The sequence below is a fragment of the Canis aureus genome, chromosome 5 (assembly GCF_053574225.1).
Source record: "Canis aureus isolate CA01 chromosome 5, VMU_Caureus_v.1.0, whole genome shotgun sequence".
Classification (NCBI taxonomy): Eukaryota; Metazoa; Chordata; class Mammalia; order Carnivora; family Canidae; genus Canis; species Canis aureus.
In genome coordinates, this window is record NC_135615.1 from 86,046,320 (window position 1) to 86,061,572 (window position 15,253).

A 15,253-nucleotide genomic window follows, 5' to 3' on the forward strand; every position below is an offset into this window, starting at 1 on the left:
AGGGTCCCACTGGGCCTCCGGAGTGCACCTAGCTGATGTCCCTGCTCCTGTCTGCCCTGAGAGGCCCCCAACAGCCAGCATCCCCGCCCCTCCCCCTCCCTCCTCCACCCGGGCCAACTCCCGCAAAGTTTCCTGCGATTGTTGTGTGCGATCGGATCTGCAAGTTGCTCTCTAAGCTTCTTGTCACATTTTGACTTAATGAAGTGCAACTGCTGAGGGATTTGGGTTCAGCGCTCCGGCCTCCCTCGCTCCCTTGTTGTCAGAAAACAGGGGCGGTTGGGGACGGCAGCACCGTGCAGCAAGTCGTTATCATTCCGGTCAGTCTGTTTAACACAAAATTAAACAAAGAACTAATTAGTGCCTCATGAATTAATAAATGCACAGTTGCAGGGGAGGATGGGAGGGGAGAAAAAGGTGGTGGAAGGGAGATACTGGAGTTATGGGGTTGGGGGGCTTTGGGGGTTCAAGAGAGGCTGCCCAGAGCGCCCAGAGAGATGTCATGCTGTGAGCTTGGGACGGATGCACAGCCGGGTTCTGACAGCCAGGCCTGCCCAGTGCCTCTCAGCGGAGGCCTGGCTCTCCAGCCCCTGCCCTGCGGCCCCGCCCTGCCTGGCCTCTGTGTCCCCCTGCTCCCCTCTCTGGCCTCTTCCCCTTTCTGCTCTCACCAGCCTCCCCCTTCCTCTCTACTGCCCCCCATCACTGTCCTCCCAGCCGTCTGCAGGCCCCTGCTCTCATCCTCTGGGTCAGGGGGGTGCAGGAGGCCCAGGGGGCCAGCCTCTCCGGCTGCCCAGCGCCCTCCCCCTGCAGAGCCCTGTGCCTGGCAGGGTGGGCTCTGCTCGGGCAGGCACCTCTGCCCAGGCAGCCTAGCAAAGGCCGCAAAAGCTGGCAGGAGACCCAGCCCTCCTTAGGAGGACTTGTCAAGTACAATTAGCATTATCTGTCTAAATATGTCCTGGGAAAGAGAGGGCGGGCGGCAGGACTGGGTGGCATTCCCGGAGCCCCGTACAAGGTCACCTCACCTCTTGCAATCCCCCCAATCTGATTTGGGGATTACACAGCCTAAGGAAATTGGTGTTATTCCTCTTGCATCATTGATAAGCCACAAATGAAGGAGTGGGGAGGAAAAAATGTAATAAACAGAAAATCCTCCCCGAATGTGGGTAGGGTTCTGAGGCCCCTGCGGGGGTGTGTGTGGGGGGGCGTGGGGGCGTGGAGGAGGGCTGGGGGGCCGTGGAGGAGGGGTGGGGGGCCAAGGGCTCCTTGGATTTTCTATCTACATCAGGAGTCTGTCTCATTTGAACCTGGCTCCCCAAACCCCAGCTTTGGGCAGGAGGGTCTGAGCCCAGAGAGCTGGGCTGAGTTATATGTTGGCTAAAGACCCTCTGTGTTGTTGGACCGTGTCCCTTTCCCTGTGTGGGCCCCCAGCGTGGCTTGTGTGTCACTGGTAGGACCTCAGGGTATGTGGTGCTGTCCTAGCCTGATCCTGGGAGGTGAGGCTTCTCGGTGCCGTGGCCCCTGGTCCACCCTTGCCCCTCTGTCACCCCCTTACTGTAGTGAACAGCTTGGCATCTGTCATTTTTATGACGGGGTGGGGGGAAAGCCCCAGGGGCTGGGGAAGAGAGTGGCGGGACGGGCGCCGCTGTATCCTGCGGTCCCCAGGCCCCTCGGTTTAGCCACAGCATCCCTCCACCCACAGACTCCTGTTTCCGCCTCTGCAGAGATGTGTGCAGTAGGGTCTGACTGTTCTCTCTTCGGTTAGGGGTGTCCCGAGGACCCTGTATACCCCCTGTCGGCTCCTCCTGTTTTCTGAATATTTTTAGGTTTTGGTTGGCATATACTTCAATGAGCCAAAATCCATCTTGACCCCCTTCCTTTGGTCCTGGAGCATCAGCCCCTTGGCCCATAGGTGGCAGGGAGCCCTGGGCACGTAGCAGGGTGGAGGGCAGGCACCGTGTTGCTGTGGGCATCCTGCCTTGAAAGACTAACGGGGTTCCTCTCTCTCCCTCCCCAGGATGAAGTAACGCCCCTACTCTGAGAGAGGAGCCTCTAGGACCCACGACGAGGTAAGGCCTGAGAGCCCTCCCTGGTCCTGTGTCTTCCCTGCACTGGTGGCCTGGTACAGGTGTTGCTCTGGGCTGGGTCCAGCCATGCAGAGCACCCGGGGGGGATTGGGAAGACGGAGCCCAGGCATTGGAGCTACCCTGCCCATTTGAACCCAGCCAGAAAAGATGGCGCCAGTAGGAATGTCTCACATTGGCTCTTAGGCTGGATGGGGTGCGGACGCATGGCTTGTGGACCGTGGGCATGGAATGTGTCCGAGGGCATGTGGGCAGAAGCACCCCTGGTGCCAGGGTTCGCCGCCCCTCCAGACCGTCCCCAGCGCTCCGTGGTGCTGTCCGCCCGCTGTGGCAGCCGCTGCTGGCGGTCCCTGGAAGCTTTGCTCGTCACTCCTGGGGAGCCTTGTGGACTTGGAAGCCCTAGGACAGCAGCCTGGCCTCTGTCCTTGGAGCTGCCCGTCCCCAGTGGCCTCCTCCCCCCATGAGTGGCTGGTAGGGAGGAGGCCTCGGGCCATGCGCCCGGATCAGCCCGGGCTTCCCCACGCTGGCTGGGCCTTCACAGGCTGTCTCTGTCCCCAAGAGGCTTGAGGAACCTCAGGGCCACCGGGCCTCGGCCCCAGGCAGCGCGGTGTCAGAGGTGACCGGTGGAACGCCAGTGTTATGTAAATAGCGGGACCTGCCCGGCGGGCAAGCTGGCTGGCTGAAGCCATCCATCATCCCAGCTCGGCGGGGCGGGGGACAGACACGGCACCGTGCGCCTGACTCCAAACCTGTTTGTTTTCCCTTTGTCTCACGCGGTTCGGGCCTGGCTGTGACCGGCTCCGGGTTTTGTCCTGCCGGCCCCCTCCCCCGGGAGGACGGGGGGAAGGGAGGAGATTCGCGGCTCCCACCGCGGCATCCCTTTGGGACTTCAAAGGCTCCCCCAGCATTGTCTGTGCCTGCGGGCAGTGGCCCTGAAAACGTGATCAGAGGCGGCCAGTGTAGGGCAGGCCCGGCCCGCGCCCTGCGCTCTCGCTGGGGCCCGTAGATTCCTCCCTTTGCCGCCAGCTCCACCCTGGTTACAGCTCCGCTCCCCGGGCCTCTGTCCTTGCCTTCCTCTCCCCTGGCGTCCCTTCTGGCCCGCCTGGCCCACTGCTGCCCATCCCATCCCCTTGGCATCGGCGGCAGGACACCTCTGGGTGGCGTTGAGAGCCCTAGGACGGGGAGAGCTCCGGGTCAGCCCCGCCGGCCCCTTCGTATCCTCATGAGGATCGCACGCCAAGTGAAGGGCTTCCAGGCAGGCTAGGTGCTGGGCCAGTTCCTGGACAGGGGCTGCCCGTACCAGCGCTTGTTCTCTTTTTTTATCCATCCTCTGCTGGTAACAAGAGCCTCTGCCCAGCCCTCCCTCCGCTTCTTGGCAAGGTCCAGATTGGACACTCTGTCCCCAGGCGGCAGGACTGCATCCTGGGTATTCAAAGTCAGCCCTAGGTGCTTCCGTTCTCTGGAAGCCCACTGCCTATTTTTGTAAATAAAGTTTTATTGGAACATCACCCTGCCCGCTCATTTGCATATCGGTCCTGCCTACTTCTTACTCTACAGGGGCAGAGCGGAGTAGCAACAACAGAGGACGCAGGCCGCAAAGACTAAATATTTACTCTCAAACCCTTTAGAGGAAGAGAGCCTCCTGACCTCTGCTCTATTTTTTTAAGTGGCAAAACGTTAACATGAAAATTACCATTGTGGCCAATTTTAAGTGTAGAGTTTCCCGGCACTAAGTAGGTGCACAGCATTGCCTGTCATGCTGCGTTGGGGGCTCCGGCAGGGGTGGGAGTCAATCCCCGGGGGCCGTGGGTGGCTTGCAGACCGGGTCTGTGAGGGGCCATGCCCTCTCTCTGCCCTCCTCAGGGCCCTGTCCTCTGCAGGTCCCACCCACCTAGAAGTCCAGGCTTGTCTTCGACAGCCACCATTTCCTGAGAGCTTGGCATCCCACCCCAGGAACCCTGCGTAGCCTTCAGCCTTTTCTAAGCTCTTTTTCTCTTCGGTAAAGTGAGCAGAATAGCTGCTTCTTCTTCTTCTTTTTATTTTTTTATTTTAAAATTTATTTAGAGAGCATGTCTTTGGGGAAAGGGGCAGGGGGAGGGGCTGAGCGCAGAGGGAGAGAGAATCTCAAGCAGACTCCCCGCTGAGTGCAGAGCGCAGCACGAGGCTGGAGCTCAGGACGCTGAGATCAGGACCCAGCAGAAATCAAGAGTCGGACGCTCACCGACTGAGCCTCCCAGGCGCCCCCAGAATAGCTACTTTTGCAGACCAGTGAGTCAGTGTGGTCAGAGGTGCCTGGCTTGGGGCCTGATGGGTCGGAAGAACTCACATTCACTCCTTCCCTCACAGCGTTTCACCTCCCAGAGCCCTGGCCGTCCCTGGGCAGGTTCCAAGGGGTTCCCCACCCCTGCCCAGGGCCCTGAGAGTCTCACTTCTTAGGGAAGGTGAGTGCCCTCACTCCAATGGGCACCATGGAAGGAATTGCCCCACAGGTAGTGGGCTGAGGACATTGGGGTTCTCTGCTACAGGGCTCTGGGAGGTCCATAAGTTCTCTGGGTCCCTCTCTCTCATCCTCCATAAACGGCTGTCCTGCACATGCTGCGTGCCTCCCGGGCTGTTGCAGGCAGTAACTAGGTGCTCGGGGAGAGCTGTGAAGGTCGCGTTCAGGGGTGCTGCTGGGAGTGAAGCAGGCCGTGGGAAGAATTTGAGTTAGAACCCAGGCCCCTTCTGGGAGAGGTGGGACTAGGCTGCAGTGGCAGTGGAGAAGGCCCCGGAGGTTACATGCTGGGCACTTGTTCCATTCACAGGCAGGGCCCAGGGCTGCTCTGATGTGTTGCTGGTGCTGTGAACAGATCTGGGAGCCTGGCTTCGGGCCCTAGAGGAGCGACTGGCCTGGCAGGGAGGGAGGCTGGGGCAGGGAGGATGAAGCGCCGCATCCACTGGCCGTCCACTCCTGCTGCTTCTGCTGCCGGCCCTCTTAGGCCTCTTTCCATGGGCTCCTGGCCTATTGTGCATCTGTTTCCCCCTCCCGGCATCCCGCCAGCTTCTCTTCCTCCTGGCCTTCCACCACCCATACTGCCACCCCCAGCTCCATGGTGCGTGTGCTCTCTCTCTCTCTCTCTCCCCCCCACCCTCTCCTTTTCATCTACTCCGAAGGCTTTACTTTACTTCCTTGTCACCCTAATTGATTGCATTAACCTTTCAGCGTATTGGATTCCTCGGCATCGTGCAGAGAGCCCTGTGCAATATGCTTATAATCTGAGCCATAATGGACAGTTGCAGTCAACAAGCCCCTTCTCCCTCTGTGCCATTGGCCCCGTGACATCTCTCTTGCCCAGGCCACCACGGCCACTTCCTCCGCCAGCAGGAGTGGGGCAGTGGAATGAGGCTGGGTGGAAGCAGACACAGCTCGAACCCCCTGATGGATTTCCCTGCACCTGCCCTCCTCTTGGCTCTGCTCTATGCCTCCCGGCCCGGGTCCTCCTCCAGGCCTCTGGTCATGGAGAATCCTCTTGGCTGGGCTTTCTGCTCCTGGGACTCTTGACGGGGCCAACTTGGATTTGGGGCATAAGAGAGTCCCCTAGTTGAACTAGATGGTTCTCAGAGCAAACCTTGGCTTCTGAGGAGGCTTGGGGGAAAGATGATGGTGACCACGTGAGGTGATGGAGAGATGTGATGCCAGCAGCAGAGCAATAAGCTGGAGGGAAGCCTCTGCAAGGCAAGCTGGCTTAGCCTCACGGGAGACTTGGCACAGGGGGAGGCAGGAGAAAATGAGTGCCAGCGTCTCAGGTCAGTAGGGATGGGCTCCCTCAGGTGGGTGCCTGGATGAACACCTCCTTGCCCAGCATCAGGCAAGGGGGCCAGTCTGTGCCAGTGGCCTGATCCTGGGAGCCCAGCGAGCCCTGGCCCCGTGGGTCCTGGCTGGGACTGCCAGCCCTCAGATCCACAGCCCGGTCAGCCCAGCCTTCATGCACAATAGGATGGATGTCGGCTTGAATACATTAGTGTCAGGCCCGAGGAGCAGGACGGGAGCCCCCCTCGGCCCTGCCCCTGCGGTCCCTCCTCTCTCCCGACTGTTCCCCGGCCCCGCCCCCACCCTCTGCCCATCAGCCTCTCCTCCTGAGCACCCCCCTCCTGCCCAGCCTCTCCTCCTGAGCACCCCCCTCCTGCCGTCACGTCACTCCATCACTCCGAAGGGCAGGCTTTGGCAACAGGGGGCTGGACTAGGTCCTTCCCACCCTCTCCCAGGGATTTTGGGGGTGGGCAGAGGGCACAGCAGGGAGAAGCCAAGCAGCGAATTAAAGTTTGGTGATTGTCAGTGTCAGGAGAAGCTAAATAACCCTGTAACTAGTATGAAGGTGAATTCACGGTCTGCTGCACATGGAAAATATGAGTGCTCCGTGAGACGAGGAGAGTGAACGGCGGAGGCCGCCTGCCACGGTGGGCAGCCTCCTCTCCAGGGACCCGAGCAGAGAGGCAGGAGGAGGGTCGTGCCCTCTCCCATCCCTGCCAGGGGACGGCCGCCAGGACCCCATCCACGGGTGGGGGCGGCCCAGCGCTGGGGACCCAGCCCCAGCCCTCCGATGCCAACCCCTCCGGCCAGGCCCGTGTCCGTCCCTCCTCACTCGTCCTGACTGAGCGCTCCCTCCGTGCCAGGCTACGTGCTATGCCCTTACGACCACTCCGTGCAGCAAGTGCTGCCATTCTCCCCCTGGTTTTGTCCGCACTTTTTTATAATCCACTTTACTGAGCTCTAATTTACAAGCCAAGTTTACAATTCAGTGGTTTTTTAGTATATTCCCAATATATTGCGTGATCACCATCACCCTCTGATATTTTCATCACTCCAGAAAGAAATCGCATACTCATCAGCAATCACTCTACACTCCTCCTCGCCCCCCAGCCCTGGGCAGTCACTCTTTATTCTCTTTGATCCTGAGAAAATGGAGGCTCAGATAGGGTCAGTGGGTGACTTGGTCAAGGTGGCACAGCCAGTGAGGGAGGGAGCTGGACTTTGAACCCAGGCAAGGGGCTCCAGACTCAGTGCTCCTTGAGGGACTGCCCGCCGCCCCAGGCTCAGGCAGGCCCCGGTGGCAGCGCGCATCCCGTGCATCCCATCGCTCCCTGGGTACACTTGCGACTCCACACAGAAGAGCCTCGCAGCCCGGGGGCCCAGCCAGCATCCCAGCCAGGCTCCTGGGGCTGCAGCGGGGGAGCCCATGTGGTCAGGGAGACCCAGGTGGTTTCAGGGTTTTAAAAGGAGACTCTATCTCCATGTTGCCAGTGCCAACACCACATTCCAGACCAGGTCCCGCCTTGGCTGGGCCACGGGCTAGGTCGCACGGCGCCCACAGGGAACCCACATCACGCTCGCTCTCCTAACATCCTACTCTCGCGCTCTCCTGGCCTTCTGTCCTGGCCTTCTCACCCGCTGCTTTCTTCTTTACGCTCCTGCTTTCCCTCCCCAAAACTTCAAAACAAAATTTTTTTTGTGGCCGTACTCTGACTTGCAAAATTTGGGAATTAATGTGAAACTTGTACTGCCTCTGATAAGAGACGAATACAAGGAGGAGAGACAAAGGGAAAGGTAGACTAGAGAATGAGTCTGTTGGATTTGGTTTGGGGTTTTTTCCTCCTTCTTCTCTCTCCCTCCAAAGCGGAGGATCCGGCCGGGCCAGTTTGGATATTTATTAAGAAAAAGCCAAAGATAATTAACTTTTTTGTTTTTGTTTTGTTTGCGGGTGCCTCCCCTGCTGGCACTCCTGCCTGCCTGGCAAATTAAACTTGCTCCCTGCTCCCTGGGTGCTGGGCTGCCGGCAACTCTGCTGCTGGCTGCCCTGGAGCTGCCGGGCCCATCGGCCGCCCACCCAGCCACCCACCTTGGGTTTCAGGCCTAGGGTCACTTTATGCCACCACTGATGCCACGTCCCCAGGCTCTTCTGACTTCCAGAGCAGCCCTTAGAGCTGGGTAAGTGGCCTGTGGGGGATGGGATAGAGAGGAGGGCTACCGTTGGGGTTGTGGCCAACACTGCGCTAAAAGGAGAAGCGGTGAAAGAGTGAGTGCTGCTGTGGGGCCAGGGCATGCCCTCTGGCCAGTTGAGGGCTGCCCGCCTTCCAGAAGAGGGTGAGGAGAACAGAGAATGAGTTGCAAGTGGAAGAGAGGCCAGATTTGGGCCAGGCCCACCCCCAGCTCTTCTACCAGGAGGCTGGTACACTGCCAGGACCCATGAGCCCTGGGAATGCTCTAGAGGAGACTCGGGGCCACAGAGCCATCCCACGATTGCTGTCCACCCTCAACGCCGGGCTCCGTCCCACTGCCGCCTCTGACCCAGCGCAGGCCATCTGGGGGCCCCTCCAGCGTGTGGTTGGGGCACCTGCACTACCTCTGCTCTGCTGCCCTAGAACCATGCAGAGCCCCGAGGCCAAGCTGTGACCTGAGCCTGCGCCCTGTCCACGGGCCAAGAAGGTGGCAGTTACAGGCCTGTCCGTGGGGGACAGAGTTGAGAGTATTTCAGGAGCTGGGACAGCCAGTGAGGAAGGCAGGTTCTCTCTCGGGGCCAGCCACGCTGAAGCTTGGGGGTGTGGTTTGCTCCTCTGCTAAATTACCGTGCCTCAACCCCTCCCTGGCAGAGGCCTGTCTTCTGTGCCCCCGGATTCATCCCCAACTGGGCAAGTAGGCAGTGATGTGAGGTCCCTCCAGGTGGGGAACCTGCTTCGGAGCTGGGTACAGAAAGGAGGGCATTTTTTCCAAGGATTTTGCTGGCCCCCCTTTTTTTTTTCTCTGAAATATAAGGATGTGCAATTTTTTTGGTTTCAATTTAGCATTGGAGAATTTTATAATTTAGTAATTAAAATCTCTGATAGGCTTTAGAAATTGCGGCTAATTGAATTTAATGGGAAGATGATTTTCAATTTTATTTGATTACCGGGACCCCTGGCATCGGTATTTATGGGAAAAAAATGGGAAATGTGCTGTGTGGGCTAAGATGGCATAATTGAATTAGGGATAATCGGATTTCTCCGTCATGAATTTCACTATAATTTTCCTATAATTTTCCATTAGATATCTAGTTTACAAATATTCACAAAGAAATGAAGCTCTTTCGGAATGGAGATTGCTGGCTAACAGGATTACGGGGCCGAGCGTGCGGCTGTGCCAGCCCCTCTACTGCCATAATGCGATCCCTGTATCTGCCTTATACTCAGCTTGAGCCTGGCCTCGGCCCCTCGCTGCACCACCCGCTCCACCGCTCCTCTCTGCCCTGTGTCTTCTCCGACCCTGCTTGCCCCCCGCCCGGACACCCACCTGTCCAGGGCCCGCGACTTCTGGTGCCCGGGCAGACTGTCCCATCCCTGTGCCGGGGTGCTTCCTGTCCACACTTTGCTCACTCGACGCTCTCCCTGACACCCTCCCACTGTCAGCTGGAGCAGTGCACTCACACGCAAACACACGGACTCCCTCGCAGGTGCGAACATGCTTGTTCACATGTACACACAGTCCTTTGGCCAAGGCTCCTGTGCCCTGGCCCAGTCGCCTCAGAGGGAACCAGTTTATTGGGATCCTGGGGTGGGGTGCAGGAACAAAAGGAGCTTTGTTCAAGTTTATGTGAAAGTTACAAATTCAGAATGAGAGCAGATAAAGCCTGAGATACCTGGTGTGTAAACAGGCTGGTGAGTGAGAAGGCCCCGGGCTCGGGAGGGGGAGAGAATGAGTGGGCCCACTCTGGGGGTGTGAGGGGACCCGGAGCCAACCCCGGACGCGGCCTGGGGAGAGCTGATGGATTTCCCCGGGCCCGCGAGGGGCCTGGTGGCCGGGACTGCTGAGCACGGCTCTGCATTTTCTCTTGGGAATGGGATGGGGCATGTAAGGAGGTACTGGTGTCTCTGGGCCCAGGGCCTTGAGACCGTGAAGAATTGAGGCATTGGGCTTCCCGTGCCCCGAGTCCCAGGCACAGATGTCCTCCCTGGGGCCTGGCCTTGGGGTCACCGCATTGGGGTCCTCAATGCAAAAATGGGCCATAACCTTAGAGATGCCAGAAACCTTAGGAAGCCAAGGCTTCCTCTGAGCACACACCCAAGGGGAGAGAAAGACACAGGAATCTGGGGACCCCCTCCATTATGTAGCCTCTGACTCACACCTCATGACCTCAGTGCCTCAGCCTTCTTCTCAGACTTTCTCAAATCATAACACGCCAAGATGGCCTCATTCTCTGTGCCTCCCTGGCCTATCTGCTCTTGGGCAAGCCCTCGTAAGCCTGTAGTGGCCGACTGTGGCTCTTGCCTTGGCACAACAGAGGCTCTTCAGGCAGCCCACTCCTCCCTCCACCACCGTACTTGACGGGTCCCTCTGGCTGGCCCTGTCTGCCCTGCGTCCTTCCACCCGCAGGCCCCAAAGTCACCATGCAGCCAAGTCAGCAGGCCTTGTCTAGGTGACTGGAAGGCATGCCCTGAGCCCCATCAGCAGAAGCCCAGAAGGACCTTCGGAGATAGCTAGCAGGCTGTGTGGACCACATATGCAGGGGGCTCCCGTACGTGCATCATCAAATAAACCCAGAAATCACGCTTCCACTCCTATGTGACGTAGGTCTTCAGGCTTCCTTCCACACCCAGCTGCCCAGGTGGGGAGGCAGACACTCAGGATCGGGTTGGGACTGCCTGCCTGACGTTGTAGCCCAAAGCTGTAAGCCTTGCTTTGGAGAGTCAGAGGTGAGGGCAGCCAGAGCCATGCGTATACTGCAGAGTAGTCCTGGATGCAGAGATGCCTTCAGAGATTGCCCTGCGCCACTGCTTGTCCTCACCGCCTGGTAGCACATGGCTTGGTTCAGAAGCTCTGATGCTCTGCTCAGGGCTTCAGGGTCAAGGGAATCTTCAGTAAAGTGTCTGGGTTTCTCCAGCTGCTTTTCCTACATAGGAACGGGCATGACCGACTGGCAGAGGGCTGCCTGTGGAGAGGCAAAGGGGTCTCTCCAAGAAGGCACCGGGGAGGGCAGATAGGGAAGGGATGCTAATCTCCTCTCTGTTGGGCCATTTGGAACAACAACAAAAAAGAAGAAAAAAAAGATGAAGAACAAAAGTAAGGTGAAAGTGGGAGAAAGAATAGACTAAGATTATTCTCTGACTTTTTTGTCCCAAGTTTTCCTTGGGCCTCTCCCTTTGCAAAACAGAAATATTGCAAAAATAAGCCAGTGCCATTTTGCTGAATCCTGCCCAAAGATCAGAGAAAACCCAGGGTCTTTTCCCCTCCCCTACCTGGAGGCAGTGTGGCCTTCCCTGAACCAGGAGGAGAGCAGAGCCCAGCGCTGGCACCCAAGGGACACAGGGAGAGCTAGTGACAGTGAGACCTAGGTACTGGGCTAGCAGAGCTGTCTACGCTCCTGCTCACCTGGCCGCCTCCTTCCTGGAGGCCCTCCAAGTCCAATGGGTAACTTGGATCATGAAAATAAAGGAATTTCAACACATCTGGCCAGAGCCGGGACATCTGGGGACAGAGAGACCCACCAGAGTGCTTTCTCTGGGGGAAAGAGCAGGGCCTAGGAAAGCGCACAGGAGCTCTGGTCCAGAGAGGGACTGGCAGACCGTGACCCCTGTCGGAGGGGCAGGTGGCAGGACGCTGGGGCCAAGCTCCTTATTGAGGCCTGCAGGGGCAGGAGGGCAGAGGGAGCCAAGGCAGGTGCTGGCCTGAGTCTGTGTGGGGTGACCCGAGTAAAGGCTGCCCAGTGGAGTGGGGGAACAAGGAGGTGCTGGACGCCCCTCCCGACCCCACTGTGGGGCCAGGGGGCTGACCTTTGGGGCAGAGGAAGGGGAGAGAAGCCCTAGCGGAGAGCAGGGATGTGCAAGGGGGTCTGGGTTGGCCCGGGGCAGCCGGGGTCTGGGAGGACACCCGAGTGCTTTTCAAGGCAAAGTGGAAGCCAGGGGTCCTGGCTGTCCTGCAGCCTGCAGCGGGTGGTGCAGGGCTCTGGGAGGCCCACGCGTGTGTCCTGTCCCGCCTGCCCCCCAAGCCCCCCCCACCCCACCCCCCATCTCTGGCAGCTTTAACTCCTGGGCACCGAGCAGCCTCGCCACTGCCCCCACCGTCAGAGTCAGCGAGGAGGGGAAACACGAGCCCCTGGATGGCCCAGAGTCCTCAGGGCGCGCGACCCAGCAGGCACGGCCCCTCGGCGCTCACCCCTGCGCCCGCCCTCGCGGAAAAGTTTGCCCGGCCCTGTGCGCGGGGAGCCCGGGGGCCAGCCAGCACCCGGAGCGCGGGAGCGCGCGGGGCAGGGGCGCGGAGAGGGAGCGAGTCCACGCGCGGGTGTGTGGGGGGAGCGCGCGGGGCAGGGGAGTGGGGGAGCGCGGGAGCGCGCGGGGGGGGGGTGGGGTTGGGAGAGGGCACGGGAGCACGCGGGGGACGCGCGGGAGGGAGCGCGCGGGGCAAGGGGGGAGAGCGGGAGCGCGCGGGGGGTGGGGTTGGGAGGGCACGGGAGCGCGCGGGGGGGGTGGGGTTGGGAGGGCACGGGAGCGCGCGGGGGGGCGCGCGGGGCAAGGGGGGAGCGCGGGAGCGCGCGGGGGGGTTGGGAGGGGCGCGGGAGCACGCGGGGGAGGGGGAGCGCGGGAGGGAGAGCAGGAGCGCGCGAGGGGCGCGGGGCAGGGACGGGGGAGCGCGGGAGTGCGCGGGGCAGGGGCGCGGGGGGAGCGCGCGGGGCAGGGCGGGTGGGGAGCGCGCGGCTGGTGGCGGGCGGCCGCCGGAGTGGGCGCGGGGACCCGAGCGCCGCCCGCCCCCCCCCCCGCGCCGCCCGGCCCGCGCCGAGGCCCCGCCTCCCCCTCCCGAAGTCTGAGGTTTGGGGCGTCGCTGGGCCAATGAGGCGGGCCGCCGGGCGGGGGCGGCGGGGCCGCGCGTCCGCGTGGGGGCGGCGGCGGGGGCGCGGGCGGGGGCGCGGCGGCGGGCGAGCGCGCGCCCATTCACTCTGGCGGCGGGGGCGCGGCGGGGGCGCGGGCGCGGGCGGCGGGGGCGGGCGCGGCGGGGCGGGGCGGGGGCGCGCACGGGCGGGCACGGGCGGGCCGCGCGCTGCTCTTTCACCTGCCGGGGCGGCGCGCGGGGCCCGGAGGAGGCGGCGCCGCGGCCGCCCTGCCAATCACCTCGGCGCCTGGCAGCGCCCCCGGCCCTCCCGCCCGCCCGCTCCCTCCTGCCAAACTGTTACCCTGAGTGTTACCGTCAGGAGCAATGACATCAGGGCTTTAAAACAACTTGTTATTCGGGGAGTAATCAGTTGCAATTAGGCATTAATTAAGTATTATGAAAGTTGATTATTTAAGTGAATTCGGCTTTCGACTCTCCGACTATGGTGAGTGCGGCGCTGGGGCGGGGGAGGGCAGGGGGCGCCGCCGCGGGGCTCGGCCGGGCGCGGGCGGGGGGCGCGGGCGGGGGCGGGGGCGCGGGGGGCGCGGGGCGCGGGCGGGGGCGCCCCTCGGCCCGGCCGCCCGGACCCCCGACCCGGGCCGCGTCTATAAATAGTTTCTCTTTTAGTTTAGTAAAGTGGAGAGCGAAGCGGAGCTGCGGAGCGCGCGATGCCGGAGCGCGAGAGCGGCGGGGGCGGGCGGCCGGGCGGGCGGCAGAAACTTGGGCTCTGCCCGGGCCGCTGCCCCGCGCCGGGTCCGGGGACCGCTCCGGCGCCCGCGGGGAGGGGGGGGCGGGCGGCGGGCCGCGGGGGCGGGGGGGCGGCGGGGGCCCCACGAGACACTAAACAGATGTTTTTTTTTTCTTTCCCCTTCTGTTTTTGGCGTTCCTCGAAGAGTTTGGGACCAAAGAGAGGAGCATGGATCTTGGTACAGGTACCGGCGGTGGGAACCAGGGGAGGCTCTTTCACTTTTCTTTCGGTTCTTTTACGGAAGTTAGTATTTTTAGCCCAATGAGGTAGCAGCTGAGCAGGGGTGGGGGCTGGCCTGGAGAGGGTCCGGCGCCCGCTGCGCTTCTCGCCCTGGTTTCTGGATTGCGAGGCTTCTGATGATATTATTGTTATTATTTGTTACTTGCTTAGTGACTGTGACTAATTTGATGCTTGTCATTATGAAAGAACCGAGGGGAGAGGGAGCTGGGGGGCACCCAGAGAGAGGATTTAGGGGTTTTTTGTGGGGGTTTTTGTTCTCCGCGTTTTTTGAATGGCTCCGTGTTTTGTGTGTGTGTGAGTGTGTGTGTGTGTGTGTTTTTCTCCGGCAAAGATCTCTGTGTGTCAGGCTCTGGGGTGTGTGTTTTTATTTTTTTAGTGGGGGGTGGTTTAGTTTTTGAAAGCAGCGTCCTGTTGGGAAAGGTGGTTAGTCTGGTTTCGGGGCGACTGTCTCAAGGTAAAGGAATTTAATTTATTTGGGACAAGGCTGTGTCGGATGATCAAGCTGCTTATTATGGCTAATGAGTATTTTTCACCTGAGAATCCGTGGGATGAGGCGGCTGTTATCAGTTCAAAGTGAGGGGCCCAGGACTCTCTCCCCTCCCCTTTTGTAGCTCCCCCCACACACAAGGGGTACACTAGACAAACTACTGAATTTGAACTGTGGGTTTTGGGGGGGCCTAGTATGGCACAGAGACTAGGCTCCCAGGTAGCACGGTGCTGGCTTGGGGCAGTTTATCCTGATATTTTGGTGTTTTCATTGGTTTTAATCTAATTTTTTCAGTGCTTTTCTTTTCTTCCCATCTGGGGTTCCAACCGGAGCCCAGAGTGAGGTTTACCATAAGCGCCTCAGGCTTTCAATTAGCCCTCTCTCTTGAAACCACAGTTTGACCAGGACCCTCAGATCCTGGCCTGACAAAAGCCACTGCCTTCTTTCTAAATGTTTTTTGAAAGAAGTCCGTAGTAAACAGACTGATAATTCATTGACGCTGATCTCTGAACCCTCCTGTCTCATTTAGAGAAGAATAGGTGGCTGTCAGGGTTGTTGTTTGTAAAGGGCCCAAGTTCATGGCGTTGCCCCTTGGGACCCATGAGCTGACATTTGACCTTCTGAGGTCAAAGGGGAGTGGGCAGAGAGAGCAGGAGGGAGGCAGTACTGGGGGGCCCAGGGTGGGTGACACGGTGGTCAGCTTTGGGAAGTGGGTGCGTGTGTGCGGGCAGGGGCGGTGGCTCCGAGTTTTGTCCGTGTCCAGCAGGTGTGATCTCAGGTACTGTGATGTGGAGGTCCTTGGGGCCTGTGTGCCCAGGAAAGGTGTG

General features: G+C 60.2%; 1 protein-coding gene across 7 annotated transcripts in view; it reads left to right on the forward strand.

Moving 5' to 3' along the window:
- The window catches only part of CASZ1 (castor zinc finger 1), a 141,041-nt gene that overhangs the window by 76,247 nt on the left and 49,541 nt on the right, over positions 1-15,253 (forward strand). For 5 of the 7 annotated variants that reach the window (XM_077899669.1, XM_077899670.1, XM_077899672.1 and 2 more), the window contains exons 3-4: positions 2,012-2,063; positions 13,845-13,883. In XM_077899669.1, the coding sequence (XP_077755795.1) occupies positions 13,868-13,883 (16 nt within the window). In that variant the 5' untranslated portion in view covers positions 2,012-2,063; positions 13,845-13,867. Of the gene's footprint in view, positions 1-2,011; positions 2,064-13,239; positions 13,397-13,844; positions 13,884-15,253 lie in introns of those variants that run through there. The other 2 variants (XM_077899667.1, XM_077899673.1) reach the window with 1 other exon arrangement.